Source organism: Parasteatoda tepidariorum, chromosome X2 (assembly GCF_043381705.1).
Source record: "Parasteatoda tepidariorum isolate YZ-2023 chromosome X2, CAS_Ptep_4.0, whole genome shotgun sequence".
Lineage (NCBI taxonomy): Eukaryota > Metazoa > Arthropoda > Arachnida > Araneae > Theridiidae > Parasteatoda > Parasteatoda tepidariorum.
The window spans coordinates 27,167,554-27,189,135 of record NC_092215.1 but is presented as its reverse complement, the minus strand read 5'-3'; the positions used below and the strand labels follow the sequence as shown (position 1 = coordinate 27,189,135).

The following is a 21,582-nucleotide window of genomic DNA, read 5'->3' as shown; positions in this document are numbered from 1 at the left end:
TAATTATAAATTAATTATTTAAAAAATTAATTAATTTAAATATTAAGTATAATTTATAGGATATATACTTTCTTTATAATGCCATTACATATTTCTATTAATATAAAAAGTTTCAGAGCTTTTTATTCACTTTACTTTTTTGGGATTTTATGAACTGAAAAATGACAGTTTTCGTGAGAATGACCCATATATATATATTCATTTATATACATTTGCACACAGAATTATTAGTTTTTCAACAAAATAGTACACATAACATACCAAATACCCTTCCTTCAAAAAAGCTGTCTTTGTCAACCCATACAGCTTGCTTATTTCCATTTTTACTGACAGTATAGGCTTTGAATTTAGAAGACAGAAGTCCTTTTGTAGGATTCAGAATGAGTCGGAAATGTCTAGAATGAAAAAAAACTTAATCAAAATACTAACCAAGAAAAATGAGTGAGTGGAAAAAAGACAAATACAGTGTAACGTCCCATATCCGGACGTCCCTTTTCCGGAAGGGTCGATTTCCCGGACACTTTTTAACAATCAAAATAAACAAACATTTCTTCATCTTCCCCTCTCCTTAAAAAAAAAAAAATGAAGTCTTTTGACAGGTTTTTCCCCTTCTCAGCTTCTAGAGATCTATGCATTGAACCCATAAATCAACAGAAAAGAGAACAGAAGATCTACTAAGACCATGAGGCTCCTCCTCTGGAATGCAGGAAAGGGGGGGGGTTTTCAAAAGAGCACAACTGAATCCCCTCCCTCCCCCTTCTTTCCTATGCAGCTGGCTAGTAAAAGAGGCATTTCCTGGAACCTTTTTGAATATTAAAGTGGAGGGGGAATCCCCTTTAGTCACACAAGAAAAAATAAAGAGAACCCAATTAGCATGCCACGCCTTTATGCTTGATTGATAGCCAATGATGGGAGAGAAAATAAGAATTTGTCACTACCTCGCCCTCAACTTGAATGACAAGTAAGGAGGAAATGAATTTTTCTTCTCCACCTACCCACCTTATTGAATGACGGGAATTTCCTCTTCTTGCTTGAATCGTTCTAGTTCAAAATGGTGGAGAGAGCAATTAATATTTTCATAACTGGGAATTTTTTTCGTTTTCTATATTTATTTTTAGAATAGCAATAATTATTTTTTTTTCTAATATTTTATTTATGATTGATTAGATATCATTCTAATACTAAAACATTATTGCCCGAAAAATAATGTTTATTTATTTTCTGCTTCTTAGATTCAGATCATTTTAAACTTTGTTTACCTTGGAGGTCAATTATACGGAAAAATCAAATATACGGACTTCAGAAAGTCCCGCCGATTCCAGATATGCGACTTTCCACTGTAATAAATTGAATGACAGTAAACAAAATGTATATTGCATTTCTACAGTTAGGATGACCTCCTTCAATGTTTAAATATAATGTTCTTAGCAGTAACTCACCATTGTTTAAAAAATAACTCACTTTCCGGTTTGAACTATCTTTCTCCTATCTGACTAAAGATATTTATTTTGCGCTTATAATATTCTCTTATGAAATATTTTAAAAACAGGTTTTTAATAGAAATATTAAACTCTTATTCATAATAAAAAAAAAACTAGTTAAATTAATTTAGAAATAAAATTTAATAAAAATATATCAATTCAAGTATGCTTTTCAGTATAGATACAACTTACTTTCAAAATAATTTAGTTTTAACAAACTTTTATAAAAATTCATCCAATTATTATATAAATAGCAGTTATTTGTATAGTAACACCATGCAAAATTTAGTTCTATAGCTTACTAAACTTAAATCACTTGATTAATTCCACAATTAAATAGTCTTCAAATTGAAACAATACTTATTTATCAATGAAAAATTTTACTATTTACAAGGAAATCTGTATAACTTTAATAGTTCAAACTAAAAACACATTTATCTCAGTCTGCTTTCCAAAATGCTCCATATCCACCTCATTTCATCACTCAAGATTCTCCTCTCTTCTTTTCAAGTCAATGAACTGAGGCAATAACAGTATTATTTAATCTTGATATGCCAAGTATGATAAAAACTTGTATAACACAGGAGAAGTTATAAGTTTTTATAGCCACAACAAATTTACCTTTTCTTCATGTACCCATTAGTCTAATATATTAGAAGATATTAAAAGTAGACAAAACAAAAATAGTTATAAGAATTGACCAACAAATAGCAGATCCGGCTCTTCATATAGATCTAATTGAAATAAAGATGATCATTACAAATATAGCATCACGCTCCCAACTTTTTCATAAAATTAATAACGCTTATATGTTTCATAAAAACCCCAAATTTTGTTTAAATGAGTTAAAACAGCTAATTATTTTTAGTCCCATTTTTCCTTTATGATTGATTACTTTGTCTTGAATAATAACTTGCTCTTTAAAACGAATTTAATTTTTATAAATTATTCTCTGTAAAGTAAATGTTATCTGCCCATATAATGTAATTAGTTCACATATATTCTAAATAATCAAGGGTATCATTTTTCAATATTAAAAGTAAAATATGCATGCTGAAAACAAAATTTTAACTTTTAGGTCCTCCTCAGGTACCAAAAATGGTGGATTAGCATCATATTTGTTAAAATAATTTTTATTTTTATTCAAAAAATTAAAATGTAATTAATGCTAAAAAAAAAAATTGAGTTTTAATTAGCCTTTCCATGGACATTATGTCTAATGTCTTAACTACAGAAGAGTACAGATTATTACTTCTGTTAATTCTGTACAGCTTTCTTGTTCCAATCCAAAACAACAAATTGGTACATTGGTAGACTGTTATGGTAATAAAATATATATTTATTTTTTGTAGTTGTAATTTTTAGAGAACCTATGTTATGAGATATTTAAGGACATATTAGATAAATTTTGAAATTTAACCTCATTAGAGAATTAAATAGGATAGGAATTGAAAGATTTATTCTTTAGCTATGCAATAGTGTTTAAAATTCTCTTTTATTATAATTAGAAGAAAAGTTACAACCACTGATTTATATGCAGGTTAGTAATTTCTTAAGAAAACTTCAATTATTAACAATTCTAAAAACATAAGAAATTTTCAAATTAAAATCTCAAAATTGGTAGCTTTGCTTACTTCGTCAAATATACCATTATATCAAACTTCATTAAAATTGAAGATGAGTTAGTCTAAAAGTAATTGGTTTGATGTGGAATGACTCATTTATAAATTAGGCATATTGAATATTATATATAAATATAAATATGAAAAAACCCTGAATTTGCAAAGTTAATTGATGAATAACCCCTATAATCTCAATAATTTCCTTATCCTAAATTAGGTCAGGTCTCAATTAAATAAAGAAACTGAAGTTCAACTAAAGCAAACATATTAGAAACATAAATATTGAATATGAATATTTGCAAAGCTTAAATACTTACCTTCCAAGGGCCTTAAAAGAGACTTCCTTAACAACATTGAAATGGTGCGAACTTGGATGAACACCCCGTTTAGCAATGCTATGGCCAATATCAGAAGCCTTTATTATCTCATAATATTTCAATTGGTAATGAGAAATAGCTGAAAATATGCACACAAAAAATATTTAATGTTTATTTCATTAGCACATAATAAATTTTTTTTAATAGGGATGTAACGAATAATGATTTGGCCGAATAGAGGAATATTTGGTCAAAATAATCGGTCGAATAGCAATATTTTTTTAAAAAAAAGCATTAATAAATATTATTTTTTACATAGAAATAAGTTTAGTAATTATAGAAATTCTGAACATGTAATGTTTTGTATAAGAAAAGTTAAAATTGTGTAATGTGAACATATTACTTTCTATAGATTAACCGAGAAAATAGAAGAAAAAAATGGTTAGGTTTGTTATCTTCTAAAAATGAAAAATTGCAGAAAAAACAAAGAACAGTTGTGACAAACCTCACAGCTGTGCCCTCACTCAACTCCCTAATTTTACTTATAATATATTTTTTTGCTTCAAGCCGCTGTGTCAACTATCTGCAAAACAATTTAAATTTGCTTTGTTCGATTGGCAAAAATATAGAAAGAGTAGGAAAATGTGAAATTTCTAATTTTTCTTCTTTTTTTATTAATATTAATATATTTGATAGTCATAATGAAATATTTCATAAATGAAAAATTTTTGTTAAACCTAAAATGTTATTTTTTTAGGAGACTGAACACCCAAACCTAATGCCTCTTCCCACGGCAGTAGAGATATTTATGGCACTGGTCAATTAAGAAAAAATAAATGCATACAATGCAACTATCTTCTCTACATTTGGATATACCATAAAATGAAAGTGAAATTTATTAATTCATATATACATTTCTTGATAGACAGATAAATAATACCGTTTTTACAATCACAGGGCTGCCAATTTGCTATGATCTTGGGGAAAAAAATTTCTTCTAAATGTGTATGATTCTTTGTTTTGAAAAGTTTAATTAAAGTCATTTTCCATAACACTCCATTCAAATGACTCAAAAGTTTATATAAAACTCTACTTTGCTCCAGCTCTCTCATTGTGAAGCACTTAAAATATTACCAAAACTTCTGAAAGCTTTACTTTTTAATCGTCTACCATTCTATAAAATATATTACAATAAGCGTAGTTGTTTGCAGCCCTGTAAGCAATTACTGGAATTCATATTATAGTAATTTAAAAAAGTTTCTGTTCAAAAAAACACTTTATTATGCTCTTTTTTATTTAATAAAACACTGGTCTAGAATTTAAAATATTATTGCAAAAACCAGAGTTTACAGCAGTGTTGGATATTGATAAGTGTAAAATGTGTAAAGAAGTTTATTACATTTGAAACATTGAATTTTAAAGTAAAAATTCATATTCTTACATTTATCAAAATTGAAAAGGGTAACCAGCATCCAGAGAATGATCTTAACTTCATAGATCATTATAAATTATACACAAGTTTCATACGATTACCGCAGTTCAAATGAGAATAGCAGAAAGTTTTTGTTTCAAGAAAGATTTCGTTATCATGTTTTTTAAAAACAAGAAATTGATCATTCATCAATTTAAAGCGTTTAGTAATTAAATAAAACACGCGAAAAATATTAAAAATAATTAATTCACATTTACAACTGCACCGAAGTGAAAGTTAAACAAGAATTAACTTGAAAAGATAGTTTTGATTTGACAGCATATAAATATAAACATAAATTTAAGGCAGTGTCTATTACACCGACTATCGGTAAGATAGCCTCAGAGCTATCGCGCCGACGTTGACAACAGCGCCACTTTACAGAAACTAATTCATCGGTACAATAGCTATAAGTTATGCTTTTCTACCTGTGTATGTGAAATTGGTAATGGGTTGTCATTGTTTGATGGGTTGTCATTGTTTCACCNACATAAATTTAAATCATGAAAGAGTCTGATAACGATTAAACAGCTTCAAGTGAAAATCGATAACAGAGTGGTAATTCATTGTAACAGATATTTAATAACAGGTATTCGAAAGAAGGTATTTTCATAGTTTTAACTTGTAATGGCAACATAAGTTAACTAAAAGAAGTTATCCAAATATTTTCATTCTGGGAAAATATTGTTTTTCGCCGAAATTAATTATTTGTCTTCCCACGGCAGTTTTATGAATCAATAATGGCAAGAAGATATGAGCATGGATTTAGGTAGATCGATCAATGCCATTATTCTTTTCTTAAAAATTTCCAACTCTCAGTTTCTCTGTAATCTATTTACAACATGTAGCTTCGGTAAAAAACGTAGTACCTATTTCGCTCTTCATTCGTTATTATTTCCCCTTAAATGCTTGGTTTCAATTTGAAATTATTTATTTTTTATTAATTTTGTTTTAAATTTTCTATTGATTGTTATTGAAATTTATTAAATAAATCGCTTTTTTTCTACGCGTTACTGTTCATATTTTCTTTGCGTTCATCAAATGGTGTTTTTCTGGACATTAAAAAATGTTTTCTATTCGAATGTTACTATTGTGCTCTGTTTCTGTTAAAAAGCCACCCATGTCAATTTTAATAAGTCCAAGCATTTCTTGTTTTCCAACGTATTGATAATTAAAAAAAAGGACTAGCTTGTAGTTTGTCTGAAGAAAGAACTAACCACGCCATTAAGTTTAAGACCGTCAGCTACTATGGAAACGAGAAATAGCCCGTTTCAAAGAGGGGGAGCATTTTTTCCCCCTGATTTCCTTTCTCTGGACGATCTGAGGCAAAACCTGTCTTAAATAATGACCCAACACCCCTATTTGAAATAGCTAAACATCTTAACAATAGCTACCGCCAATACTCCAGACGAATGGCGAGGGGAGTTCTTTAAATAGACAGACTATAGTTGACCATACCATTAGTTTAAAAAGCTGTTTCACTCATTTATTCCTCTATTTTCTTATGTGATGTAAATTTTGTGATAGTCCTATTGGCAAAATCTATAATTCTAGTATTTTAAAGATATAAATAGCATGCTATTACTCTTTTTTATAATGTATTTGTTTAATCATTGGAAAGAATTTCTTATCAGCACCTGTATCAAAATTGTCAAGAATGAGAAAGTGATCTTGAAAAAGTTTTATCAAGAACGAGGAAGTAGCGCTTATGAAAGAACATAACGGGTAATTTGCAGGGTATAACTCGTAGCCACCCTCTGACAAACTACATACAGTGAACTCTCGCTACTATGATACCTGATACAACAATAACTCCCTCTATTACAATAATATTTTGTGGTCCTGACAAACTTGCATATGAGTTAATGTTTTCCATTTCTCAATATTGTGATATTCTCTGAAGCAGTAAAACCCCATGAAACTATTTTTTTTTCTTTCAAATTTCAACCTTATTTTCCCCATTTATTATTGGTTTTCAATTTCAATTAATGTAAAAATCTTATTTTATCATATTTTGCCATTTTTTTTCTCGGTCTTTTCTAACAAGAGAAGTCCCAATGCTGATTATGTACTTATTTTATTTCTTTTCAACACAGTGAATAGCTTTTGTATTCCGGCTTTAATACTCCATCCTTGATGTACATAGACCACCCGAAGACCTTCCATTCTTAGAATTGCCTCCCTTATCTCTTAAGAAGTCGCAGATGTAACCTGATTTCATATTTAACCATAATTATGACTCTGCAAACTAAATTTTTACATAATATATAAATAGATTTCTAGTTATTATCTATATAACATTAAAATTAATAAAAAATCTTATTGTGTCCCCAAAGTATGTTGGCCCTCGATATAGTAACAGGGTTTGTGATTTTTTTTAAAAAAATCAAAAGAATCGGATTTTTTTTTATTTAAATCAGATTTTTTTGATTTTTATTCAAATACGCTGTAAGAACTTTAATTTATGATTTAAAAAATTATAAATGTTTAATCAAAATTAGCTTAATATTAAAACTATATTGTAGTAATATTTTGGAAGCTCTAACTAAAATAATTTTTCATTATTATACAGGCTTTGAATGCATAGCAACCATTTTGAAACAAATGCATGATTAAAATTTAAAGACTAGATGAAATAGAGAATTAAAAGAATACTTCAGGGGTCCGTCTGGTTATACAAGAGGTACCTATTTCGTGAAAATTTGGACATAATTTGTGAAAATTAAAAATTATATTTAAAAATCAACACAAATAAAGTAAAAATATGGATTTATCATTTCTTACGAGACACAAAAATAAAATTTGAAGAAAAAGTATTTTATGTAATTACTCTACCATTTTTCCTGAAGTTGAATTTGTAAAGGTACCATTAAAAGGTAGTAAATTTGGCTTGGACAGACCCCTGTACTTTAACTATTAAAACAAAGTTTCAGGTAGCAAATCATAAGTTTAGTTTAAAATTGTGATTTCTTTTTTCTTCTTTCGATTTTTAAAATTACAAAATAAATGTAGCAGATTGTGTTTATAAATGTAGTCATTCATCAATAAATAAATAAATATTTAATCTATATATTTTTATATTAAAATATTCATTTTTAATTCTATATCAAAATTGATAAGTTAAGCTAGAAAAAAATTAGAAAATCTATGTACTCATTGGAATTTTTTTTCACAAAATCAGATAATGTCAAAGATACTGTAAGCATGTTATGAGAAAAAAATACCAGTTAATAACCCTACTGCTTCAAAAATAGACTTTGAAAGAGTTTGAAAGTGAAGAATGACACCATATTAGGGAAAAAACATCTGAATTCATCAGCCTTTTTTTCTTTTTTTTTTCTTTCTATTTTTGGCATATTAGGGTAATTTCTTTTTAATATAACTTCAAGCTTCAGAAATATACATTTTCCACCATTAAAATATGATGTGGATTTTAATTCACGCTTTTTCATTCAAAAGGTAGAATTTTAATTAACATAATTTGTATTACTTTTTGAAAAAAATTCATTTTTATTAATTACATTCTACAGCTATGCTACTAAAATTAATTAATGCAGCAATTTATTTAAATTAAATTTTAAAACTAAGAAAAGAAAATAATAAAAGTATCAAAAATTTAAAATACTCTTTTTTAACTTTTAAAATCAATATATATAGATAGAAAAATTAGTTGATTTAAATCAATGATTTTTTTAAAAAAAAATCATTTGATTTAAATCAAGCTGATTTAAATCAACAAACCCTGTATAGTAATATATCCATCTACAACAATCTGAGCCGGATTATACCATTCTTAGGCCCTAGGCATAGCCAATTTTCGTAGGCCCTAGGCAATTAAAGATAAACTTGTGAATACTATTCCTAACGTTCACATTGCATTAAGAATATATTTGCTGATTCTTGGATCAAATGCAGAAGGAGAAAGATCTTTCTCCAGATTAAAATTGATAAAAAATTATTTGCGTTCAACAGTGAATCAAGATCGTTTGGCAACGCTCGCACTTATGTCTATTGAATACGACATTTTGCGTAGTTTGGAATTCGACAGCATAATAAAGAATTTATTGAATCCAAAACAGTAATATATTAGATCATAAGATTCTGCAAAATAATTTATTACCGAAAAATATTATATTTTTATTTGTATCTTCATAATTTTGTNAAATGTAATTTCAAATGTGTTGGAATTTAACACACACCAAGTTTAGTTAAAGATATTAATTTCGTTAACTAAAATTAATTAATGCAGCAATTTATTTAAATTAAATTTTAAAACTAAGAAAAGAAAATAATAAAAGTATCAAAATTTAAAATACTCATTTTTAACTTTTAAAATCAATATATATAGATAAAAAAATTAGTTGATTTAAATCAACAAACCCTGTATAGTAATATATCCATCTACAACAATATATTTATTTGGTCCCAAAAGTATATGCCAAGTATGAGTGCCGAGGTTTTACTGTCAGAAAAAAGTGTAAAAATCTTTTGGTGCCTTAGCAATAGTAGTTAGTGAATAGACCTTAATTATCATTTGTTTGTTTTTTTATTTTTATTGAATAATGCATGTTTTGCTGTCTATTTACTTTAAAGAACCTTATTATCTGGAAAAATCTTTTTTTCAAACTTGCTAAAATCTTGAAGATTTTGGATATAGGACTTGCCACCGTATTTATTTTAGTTGAACAACAACAAAAATAAACAATGCTCTTTTGTAATAAAAGAACAAAAACTGATTTCTCACCATAAATTTATAATATTTGTAAATCCCTACCAGAATTTTATAAAGCTTTCAAATTAGGGGAAAAAGTGAAATAAATCAACTGTGCTATAACATGTTACACCTTTAAAAATTAACAAGCTTTAATTTTTCAAATAAATTTTCAATTTATAAATTTTTTTTTAATGTAATTAATCATTTATGTAATTTGTGATTAAAAAATCAGTTAAAAATTCTTATGTTTATAAATTTTAATTGACTTATAATTTTAAGATAAGGTATGTAAAAATAAAATCTTTTCTCTTAAGTTTGAAGAAACCTGTTTCTTCCACAGCAGTTTTTTCCATTGTAAAAGAAACTTGCCATACTTGTTGGCATAGCAGTCAGATTTTTTTATAAAGGACATTCAGATGTGAAGTACTTTTAAATTATAGATGTGAAATTCGAGCCCCTAATCTCTCTTCCAGTGAGTGGGGCAGTGGTCTACTTCAAATTCTGATCTAAGATCTGTATTTTTAATTGTTGATTTTTCAGAAAAAATACCCTAATTTTATATACAGGCAGTTATATTTTTAGTTCATTGATGGTGCTTTAATTGCAAAATGAAGATGGTGTGAAAAATATTTACTAAGATAAAGTTATATAAAAATACATGTCAGAATGAAAAAATATACATACTACAAACATACTTTTTGATATTTTCAAAAGCCTATCTACTAACACCTGAACTTGCTCTACCATAATGCTCATCAGCTGGGAGTTGCAGTGGGAAGGATAACTGATAAATCAACAGAAAATAAAAATTTGGTGTGGGTTGATAGTTATCCCTTGTAAACAAATTTAAATTTCGCAAATTGGAAATCCTTAAAAATTTTAGCTGCTGAAATTCACGTATGTGATTTGAATTTTATATTTAAGCTGTTTTTATAATGTTTAAAAATGATTATTCATGAATGTGTGAAATAGGCTATTTCAGCTGATTCTACTAGGTTCCTTCGCTAATCACTTGTTTTAACCTAGAGAATTGATACAAAAATTTATCAGTAGAAAACAAATTGCTAAACTTGATTCTTAAAAAGGAAAAAAAAAGTGGGTGGGCATTTTGCTTAAGACATGAGGTTATGTGGATGTCAGATCCGAAAATAAATGACCTTAAATGAAATGTTAAGAATTTTCTCTATTTATTTAAGTTACATAAATATTGCGTCCTTTCTTTAAAATACTTCCTTTGAAAAAAATAATTTTATGAATCAGACTATGTAGCTACATAAAAACAAAAAATATGAATATTTTGTTAATTTAAGATAATATGAATAAATTTCATTAAAAAATTTTTTTTTATTCTTTAAAATTTTATTTAGTAACTCAAAAACTTGAAAAATCTAAGTCCTTCTAATCTTTAAAAATAGGACGTTGTGAATGCAAAAAAATTATTTTACTGCAATTAGTTTTTCCTTTACATTTAAAGTAAAAATGGAAAATTTAATACCCTCTGAAACTTTGTTTTTATTTTTAGACCAGAAGGAACTTCAAAACCTATACCATCCGAGCCTCCTTTTACTCTTTATGTTGGAAATCTTCCACAAGGTGTAGTTCAAGGCGATATTGAAGATATATTCAAAGGATTAAGTGTAAGTTTTATGTATATATGTGTTTATATAGTTATGCAATTTTTAGTCTTAAAAGTGGTTTTTATTTATATATTTTAATAACATAATACAATAACATATTATTATATATTTTAATAACATTACATACAATAAAATAAGTTTTAATTTAATAATTTAACTTTGATTGAAAAAAATAATAATTAACTTTGATTGAAATAACTTTGATTGAATAAATTGAATTTTGATTGAATTTGATTGAAAACAAAATTTTTATTCATTTTTTATTTTAAAATTTACTTTTATTGACTAGTATTGTCCTGTAGCTTTTTCCCTGTGATCAGTAGCATTGTTTATAAAGTTAAGGATGACTCAGCCCAACCAGTTGATGGTGGTCAAACTGTGGCCAATGGAGTCATGGAGATTAATGTTCCATAATTTCAAGACCAATAGTGTGATAGTAGTTATTTGGCCAATGTTACTTGCCCGCTGACTTTACTTCCTAGTCAAGCTGATAGATATTGATCTGAAACTAGATTGGCTTCAAATTGCCTCTGGGAATATAATGTATTTATAAAAAAATTTTAAGCCGTGTAATAATTCGTTATTAAGCATAAAATGCACTAGATACAAATAATTAGATTATTAAGTTTTTTTTCTCTAAAAAATAATATTCTTTAAAATAATGTATGATTGATTAAGTCTGAGTCTTTTAGTATTTAATTAGTTTTTCCCTGTCTGTTTGGCATTATGAAACAATTGTTTTTTATTTTAGTATCACATATTGTAATCTGTTTTTTTATTTTTTTTTCTGCAAACTTTTTTGTTCCTTATTTAAGTAAGACATTTTTAAAGTCTTCAAAAATATTTGGTTTAAAAACATTTGCCTAATTAAATTTTTTTATTTAATCGAAAGTACAAAATAAATGAGTTTCAGATGTAATCAAGATTGATTAGATTTCTTTTTTTAATTTTTTTTTTTTTTTAAATTCAAGATTTAGCTTTATTTTCTAAAATTTAGCCGCTTGAAATAAAAAAGTCTTCTTAATTACAATTTTCAAAGATTTGCAGGAAATTTGAATGTTCCTATTGCTCATAATAGGAACATCTTTTCTTCAATCAAGGCTGACTGCTCATGTGTACAGTTGCTGATGCATGTGCATTTTTTTCAAGTTACATTTAAAGGGAATCAAGTATGTGGAAGTCAGTTCTAATAGCTTCAATGATGTAAAAATTTAACTAAACACAAATTTTCATTGCGATGTAATTGAACTTTCAATTTTTTTCTTCTAATTAATAATTCTTATTAATAACTAGTCATTTAATTAATAGTTAGTCATTGAACTTTAGGATTATTCATGAATCTAGATTTTCAAAGACTATTTGTGACATTCATATATTACATAGATTTGTTGTATCAAAATTTCCTTCCCATTATTTAATAAAACAATTTCTAATTCTCAAAAATTTAATATTTCATTCTGAAATATCATCCACTAATTATTAAAAAAAAAATTTGCAGACTATATAACTACTGTTTGCTACATTCATATACCACAAAACTTTCTTTCTTGAAAATTTCTACTTTACAGAATTTTTGGTGTGTCATTCCATGAATAGATTGAATTTCACCATCATAAAATTTTAAAATTACTACTTATGGCCTTTAAATACAAACACTTTAAAATTACTACTACTAATTAAGGGACCATTTACTTATCTACTATTTTCATCAAATCTATTCTTGTGAGATAGAGATTTATCATTTTGATTAATTGGTTCCTTGTTTTTATTCTTCAAGTTTAAAATATTTTAACCTCATATATAATTCAATATTCACAGAATTCTCGAATGGGATGTTAAGGGATAGGTCACTAATTATTTTTTGTATAAAATTCAATTGTTTATTTGCACATCATTTGTTAGTTTTTAATTATTTTGATAATTTGTTTAAAAAGGTATTGAATGCAATTTAATTAAATACCAAGCTTTCAATTTAAATTATCATTATCAAATTGATTTTAATATTTAATTTCTAATATTTTGAAATATTAATTCAGCAGGCAAATTTTTAACAGGCTACCAAAAAAAAAAAAAATTCACAATTATGTCTTATTTTTTTTTTTAATGCAAAATTAGCAATTTGTATTTACCAAGCAACTACTTTAACTTTTGTATTGCTAAAATTTATTCATTGGTGCTATATATTGTTATTTTAAATATGTGTATTTTAAAATGAATTACTTATTTTTATTTCATTTAGGAGTACTCACATGGAGCTTTCACTCACTCAAACTCACTAGCTTTTTTTCTTTTTTACCATTATCCTTTTATATATTTTTTTTAATAACTTTAGTCCAGTTTTGCTTATTTTGTTTCTTAGTGTGCTATTTTTAATAAAGTAAAGATAGATTTTAATAGTCTTTTATTTATTTTTTATTTTTACTTATGCTGGGAATTATTTAAGACTCTTTCCCAGAATAAGGCAACTCTAAAATAAAATAAGAATAAAGTATTGACTTTTTTTTATGCAGATTACTAATTAAAGTTTTTATATTTCCTCATTGTTTCATGAGAACAATTTATATGCTCTGAATATGGTCTTGATTTTCTTTTTGGACCACATAACTGGGCCTGAATTAATTTTTTCATTTTAGGTTGCAAGTATACGTTTAGTCAGGGATAAAGATACTGACAAATTTAAAGGTTAGTATGCAATTTTTTTTTCTTACAATTTATCTGACATGTATATGTAGAAAGATTGCAAAGAGTTACTTGAGTTGAAATTGTTTTTTATACATTCTGTTAAAATCAAACTTGGTGGTTTTCGATGTTAAACTAGCTGAGAATTAGTTGAGTTGATCACACCCTCTTTAAATAAATAAAAAATTAAGATTGTTTATTATGTATAACATTTAAAATTGGCAAGCTATAAATAAAAGGCTTGGCACAATATAATAAGTCTCATTTTCAAATTGTCCAAGAATGCATTTTTTAAGAACATTTTTAGAGAAAGATACAATTTCCATGTGGGAGATGAGATGCTGCAGTGTACTGCACCCTTATCTAGTGAAAAATCTGAGAACTTCTATTCTGAATTGCTCTAAGCCATCCAAATATGTGATAGCTAAAATTTTTAAAAAATATTCTGCAAACTTTAAAATAATTTCGTAAACTTCAAGTTTGCATCAAAATTTTACTAATCAAAATTAGTGCCAAGTTGTTAAGTAGTTTTTAGTGAAAAATTGAGTAGAGGCTTGATTTCTGTTAATAAAAAACTTCTCCTAAACAAATAAATTTGAATAAAATAGTTATCTATATTGTGTAGAATGTGGCAGTTAAAATAAAATTTTGATATATTTGCATATGTATAAAGTTATTTCATAGCAACAAAGGCCGTTGCTATGATAAAGTGTTTATTATTATTATAATTTTTTTTTTGATCAGAAATCGAGCAATTAATAAAATTTATAAGCACTGATTGAAAATTGTTTTAGCTTTTTTACATTCTCATCCGTGTAATAGACTGGTTAATAATAAACAATAATGAAATGCATGAGAGGAAAGTATGGTGATGATGTTAGGTGATGCTTCTGATAGAAAAAGAAACAAGAGTACTGGAGCCAAGGTTCCTTTCTTAAGCCTTTAATTCAAGAAGAAGAAAAACAATAATGATATGCATTGGAGGAAAGTATGGTGATGATGTTAGGTGATGCTTCTGATAGAAAAAGAAACAAAAGTACTGGAGCCAAGGTTCCTTTCTTAAGCCTTTAATTCAAGAAGAAGAAAAACACTAAAAAAATATTCTACTTAGGACTTTCTTTTTTCTTCATCCCAGTTTTGTTGTTGTAAAAATACTAATTGATTTTGGTTAAGCCTTAAAAAAATCTTGTTTCCTTTTCTTTGGAGTGCAAACTATATGTAAATAATGTTTAGAATTATTATAATTTTTTTAATATATTGTTATTAGATCACAATATACTAAGCTGATTTTAATCTTTGACATTTTAAACTATTTTCAGGTTACTGTTATGTAGAATTTGATGATTTAGATTCTTTAAAACATGGTCTTGAATTAGATGGTGCTGTAAGTTATTTTTTATGAGTTACTGAAATGTTTAGCTTTTAATTTAAGTTGTTTTTTCTAAAATAATCATTGTAATCAATAAATTATGTAGAATTTTTATTATTTTAAGTTATGTTAAGTTATTTTTGCAAAGTATATTACAATTTAGTTTTATAGAATAACCATCTCAACCATAAATCTCAACCATCTATAAAACTAGATTTATTCCAGAAGAAACCTACTTCTTTCACAGCACTAGAAAAAAATAGAAAAGAAAGTAGAAGGGAGAAAGAAGCAAAATGGAAGAAAATTAAAAATCACCTATAATTTTTTAATGATGAGTATTATAAGAATAGTTTGAATTTAAATAAATGAAATTTAACATAGTAGACGAAAACTAAAAGCTTTTCTAATTTTTTTTAAAATAACTATTTTCCCATCTATTTTTAAAAGATAATTATTTTTCTAGTTTTTATTAGTTTTGTAAAGATTCTGTTTTATTATTTAATGAAGCAAAATGAATCAAATTATTTAATGAAACAAGAAATATTTTTATTTATACAAAAATATTTTGTTAAGATTTTTCTTAATAGGTTAAATTTTAGTAATGTTAGTAATGTTAGATCTTTTGTTTTTAATACTTGGCTTAGTGAATTAAATTTTCTTTTCTGAAACAATAAAATTAAAATGTGTAATAACAAGAAATTTTTTTGTAAAGTTATGGTATTGGTAAATCCTAGACAGAATAATTTAAAGTTTTCAAACTGTGAAAAAAGAACCTACTCCTAATTTGCCCTGACATGTTATACTGCTGAAAACTTACGAGTTTTATATTTCTTAAGATAAACATCTTGTATTTCAGAATGCATTTTAAAATGCTCATTTTTCTTTTAGAATTTTTAGTACAGAATATTTATAAGGCTTTATCAAATTTTTTAAATTATTCTATAATTTTGTATTCTCAATTAACTTATAAATGAAAATTCAGTAATTCGGGAATAAAAATTCTTAGGTTTATTTTATAAATTATAAATAACTAATTTTAAGATTGGGTATGGTATGATGAGATCTATATTAAAAATAATTTGGAAATACCTTCAGCATATTATCTAAGTTTTCTGAGTTTTAATACTTAACAAGATTTAATTATGAAAATTAGTATACTGATTTGAAGTTTTGAATATCATATATTATTTGTAGTTGGGATTATAATTATTATCTGATTTTTTAAAAAAAAATTGTATTTATAGAATTCGATTATAATAGTTACAGTTCTTTAAACAATTATAAAATTAAGTTCTACTATACTTTCTTACTCAAAACATTTAAAGAAACAAAACAGTTGTTAAGAAATTCATTGCATTTATTTTTCTTAACAATTATTGCTTTTTTGATTTTCACTTCTTTAAAAATTTGTTAAATAGCTTGGAAAACAATACTTTTGTTTTACATGGTAATTTTAAACTGTTTTTAAAAAGTTTTATGATATTTGATGTTTCTTTTTCAGACATGTGATTTTTCAGTATTTTTATGAGCAGTGCTTTCAGTACATTTTTTGTGTAATTGTGAATTTATATCTCAAAATATGCAGACAAATTGATATCTCTATATAATTGCAGTATTTTTCATTCTGATTGGTTCTCATGTCTGTTAAAAAGAGTTTCTTCCATTACTTCCACTTGGACTGGAAGAAACCTATTTCTTTTTGAGTAGTTTTGGAAGAAACTTGCCTTCCTTGATCTTTAAGTAATACTATAATAAGTAGTAATAATCTAAGAGGTCTTCTCAAAATGTAATGAAATAATTAAAAACTTTATTTAAAAATATCAACACAGTATTCGGTATATTTGCCTTATTGTTAATTGTGTTTGTCCTCTTATGAGAATTTTTTTTCTTCTAGTTATTTCCAATTTAAACAGAATTTCAAGAAGTTAATTAGTTTCATGATAAAATTTAATGAGTTAATCAATTTATTTGACAAATCTCTTGTCCTGATGATCGGTTAGTTGCTGATACTTATAATTAAAACTTGCCTAAAATTGGAAGTAACATGAAAATTCCTTTTTCAATATTTTCTTGCTATTTATTTATACTGTTTTTTTATTGCCATATTGGTTCTATATATTATTGATGTATTTTATTTCTTTATATTTAATCCAATTGTATTTTTTCTCATAATTTTGTGAAAATTCCTGACATTTTTTGATGCTAAGTCTGTCTCAAAACACTTAAAGATATCTAATCCAAACTTTGAAGGTTTTATGCTACATGTTCTGATATAGATTAATTAAGGCTAATAGATGTAATATTTTTTTATTCCTGATCTTTTAATTTTGTTTTAACTTTTTTAGATAGTTGAAGGCCGATCTTTGCGAGTTGATATTGCTGATGGTCGAAGAAATGATAGAGGAGGCTTTCGAGGGGGCAGAGGAGGAGGAGGTAATATTTATTAGCTTCCTACTGATTAACCACTACTTCCAAAGACATTCTTATCAGGGATTAACTCAATTAGTTACTTAATTTCCCGTCCCATCCAGCTATAAACTTCTTTATAAGCATGAAACAATCTAATTTCATTTTTCTTTCTTAATGGGTGTTGCTAATTGCTTTTAAAAAAATACATTGCTTTATATTGATTAATTATAATTTTGCTCACATTCTGCTAATTGTATCTCTCAGTTGCCCCATATTCTAACTATTTGGAAAATGTCTGAATGCCGGTAGACTATTCCAAAAATAATAATAATTTTTTTAAATTACTATGCTTATCAGCTAAGTGTTAAAAGATACTCCAAAAGTTGTCCTGAAAATTTTAAGCAATTATATTAAGATTAACAGATTGCTCATAAGCATGGAAAAAAATTTTACATTTTTTTTTTTGTTGTAAAATATGCATTATGCAATGAATATAAATAATGAAAATTATGTGAAATATTTAATTGCATAGAAATTATCCAATTACATGGAATCTAGAGCACAGATGTTCTTTCGGATACCAGGTTTTTCACTCAACTTCACTAGAGATTAGCTTGTATAGGACTAGTTTTTTTTATGCTAGATATTAATTATTTTAAAAAAAATATTTATAATTCTAAAATGATTTATAATCCCAAGCATGATCAAGCAGGCACATCCCTACTTTTAAACGATCAATAGGTTTTCATACCTTTGTTTATAGGAGCAATCATTAATCAAATTTAACAAATGGTTTCAAATGCATTAGTAGATTGAACATACTCCAAGATTGCACTTTGCAAGAGAAAAAGATTTTGTTCCTTTGTTAATTGGGAGGAAAAGGCGGATAGTTATCAAGAGAATCCTTAAAAACTGCGAAAATGATGCAATCTCAAAACATCATCTATTGTAAACATTAGATAACTTATTCTTTTCCCAAATATTGTGCATTAATTATTAGATTATTAAAAAATATGATTTTATCTTTGTTTTCTTTTATAACTAAATATTATTTGAATGTGACATACGATTAATAGAATAAATTAAGCTTCTTTATCAAATATTCCATTTCAAACCATTAAGTGTAGTATTAGTTGATTAGTACTTTCCAATTTGTAATACTGCACATTATTTAGTGTTTAACTGGAAGACTATATTTTGAATAGAGCTCAATTTTATATTTAGTACAGGATTTTTTGTGGGTAGAGGGTAAACTGAATGCCAGCTAAATCTGACAAATGCAAGGAATATGTTTATTAAGAGATTGTGCAATCATAAATTATTGTTCAAGTGTACCAACTTGATAATTATTTCAGTCTTGTACTACTTATTCTAGAATATGATTATATTTTTTATGACTATTGTGAAACTATATAATATTTGAATGAATGTGAAATATGATTAAATAAAGAAATGAAGCTTCTCTATAAAATATCATCCGAAAGTATTAAGTGTGGTATCTGTTGAATAGTGTATTCTTTTATGATATGTTGTACATTATTTACTACTTATAAAGAATAAAGAAAAATTTTAAAACTGGTTCATGAATTTCTTTTTTGGAGGGAAGAGACATTTATTAAAAATAAAAAGTTTGTCTACTATATCTGAAATTATTTTATGATAGGCTTTGATCGCGGTACACCTGGACGAGGAAGATTCAATGATGGTGGAGGTAGAGGCCGTGGTAATTTCAGAGGTGGTTTCAATGAAAGAGATCAAGATAGGGGTCGTGGATCTGGCAATTATGGAAGATCTACACCAATACGAAATTCAGAGTTCAGAAATGCTGAATTCAAAGAGCCATCATCAGGTAATTTTTTCTCACCATTATTTTAAAAGTATATTGCAAGTAAAAGTTTTTGATTAAGGAAGTATTGAATCCAATTATTTATATTAACAGAATATTGAATCTTTTCTTTAAATTGGGAAGCATTTTCTAATTAATTTTTTTTCCTTTAACAAAATTCCCAACTTTGTAATTATTAAATTTTTTAGTCTTTATGAGTTTGAATCCAATAAACAATTCACTAATTTACATGTATTATGAGATTTTATTTATGTGCTCGTTTTTTTGCCTAATTTGCAACACACCTTTATCAATGCAGTATAATAAATAATGATAGAAATGTTTTTGTTAAGCGTGCATATGTTTATAAATGATTATTTATATTTAAATATAGTAATTCACTCAACTTATTTAAATTGGAACTACTAATTATTGGTAAAAATGCTGAATTGTGTCACCTATTTAAGCCAAAGTTCAGAGTTGCATTTTTTTTATTTATTTTTTTACCAATGGCATCTATGTAATTTTTTTTTGGATTTTGCACCTTTTTAACTTTACTTTTTATTTGCAATTTATTACATGATATATAAATGTCTATCTGTTATCTTTTAGAAGAAGCAGCTGCTAGACCACGGCTGAAATTATTGCCTAGGTCAGTTAAAGATCCAGTTAATGCAGTAGCTGATACATCTAACAGATCAAGCATATTTGGTGAGGCAAAACCAAGAGATGAAAAAAGTTTGACCGCGGAGAAGAGTAATAATGAATTACCAGTTAATCATTGTTCCTCCACAATTGGAGTTAATTGACTTAATAAATAAAAAAGTGATATTTTGTATCACCTCCCCTTTAATGTTTTCCCACCAGTTATGTGTGTTTAAATCTAAATGTCTTGAAATATAAAAGCAGATATCACTAAAGGTATTTTCTATAAATTCATATTTGTAACAACATAGAATGAATTACAAAATATTTTTTTTAGTTGGGGTTTAGTTTAATTTGTTATGATTTATTGCTTAGGAAATGAATTGTCAAATGATTTACATTTTTATCAATCAATCTTGTTTTATTTTATATTTTTAAAAGAATTCACAATGAAATTCTTGCATCAGCATGCTATTTTACTGTTATGATTTGTTGTTATTGATGAATTTTTCTAAGTTTGTGTGTTATGCTACATCAGGGAATTCATTTTATTTCGTTATTAATGCTTGTTTATGATACAAAAGTCCACTGTGCTTTATTTTTGTATTTGAATTGCTATAGTATAGTAATGTAATCAATTCTTGTTTAAAAAATAATCATTTCAGCTTGTTTTAAATCACAATTTTTGGAATTAAAATTTTTCCTATGTATTATTGCTTACTGTCTTATTGTGTACTGTTCTTAAAAAAATAGTTTAGAACACTGGATCACATTTTCTTTTAAATTTAATTAACATTTAGTTTAACAAATTTTACTACACTATGAAATCTGTTTTCATGAAACTTCTTTCAGTCAAATTTGTCAACATTATTTTAATTGAAACTAATTTATCATGCAGGAAAATAAGGCTATCCTAAATTAAAAGATTCTGTTACAAAATTTCTACGGCTAACATGCTTCACTATAAAATTTTGAAATTTTAGGTATGACTTAATGAAAGTTGGGAAAAGCTTATAATCTGCTTGGGAAACAATGCTAACCACGGACCAATGCTGGATAATTGCTAACCATGGACCACAAATGGCTGTATAGTGCATTAAAAATCAAGCGTGGTTAAATTGCAAGTGAAATAAAAGATTGCTAGAATGTTAGAACATTAAAAAAAAAGATAATTTATTATGCTCTGACTTAGAAGTTTTGAAATGTATTCAAGGAACAAAATAATTGTTTTATGCTAAAAACGCCAATATGAAAAAATACAAACACCATTTGTAGGCATTCTGGAGTAAGATGTCAATTGCGGTATGACCACCATGGATGGCGATGCAAGTTTCCAGACGTTTTGACATGTTTTGTACAATAGTATTCAGCAGCTGTTGGGGCAGTTTGTCTCATTCCTCTGTCAGTGACCAA

The 21,582-nt window shown here is 26.4% G+C and overlaps 2 protein-coding genes across 2 annotated transcripts in view; one reads left to right on the top strand and one right to left on the bottom strand.

Annotated features, from left to right (window-relative positions):
• LOC107455115 (ADAM 17-like protease Tace) overlaps nucleotides 1-5,358 on the bottom strand; it is a 39,785-nt gene extending 34,427 nt beyond the window's left edge. The window contains exons 1-3 of the mRNA XM_071188428.1: nucleotides 4,862-5,358; nucleotides 3,421-3,559; nucleotides 262-395 (exon numbers count right to left, since the gene is read on the bottom strand). Coding sequence (XP_071044529.1) covers nucleotides 262-395; nucleotides 3,421-3,559; nucleotides 4,862-4,922 — 334 coding nt within the window. The 5' untranslated portion in view covers nucleotides 4,923-5,358. The remainder of the gene's footprint in view (nucleotides 1-261; nucleotides 396-3,420; nucleotides 3,560-4,861) is intronic.
• Nucleotides 5,359-5,520: 162 nt separating this feature from the next.
• On the top strand, nucleotides 5,521-20,879 carry LOC107455123 (eukaryotic translation initiation factor 4H; the record flags this gene model as incomplete). Its single annotated transcript, XM_016072583.3, is given in 7 exon segments — nucleotides 5,521-5,660; nucleotides 11,128-11,242; nucleotides 13,876-13,924; nucleotides 15,241-15,305; nucleotides 17,636-17,723; nucleotides 19,363-19,548; nucleotides 20,137-20,879. Coding segments are annotated over 7 exon segments (729 nt in total). The 3' UTR covers nucleotides 20,334-20,879.
• Nucleotides 20,880-21,582: the final 703 nt, after the last annotated feature.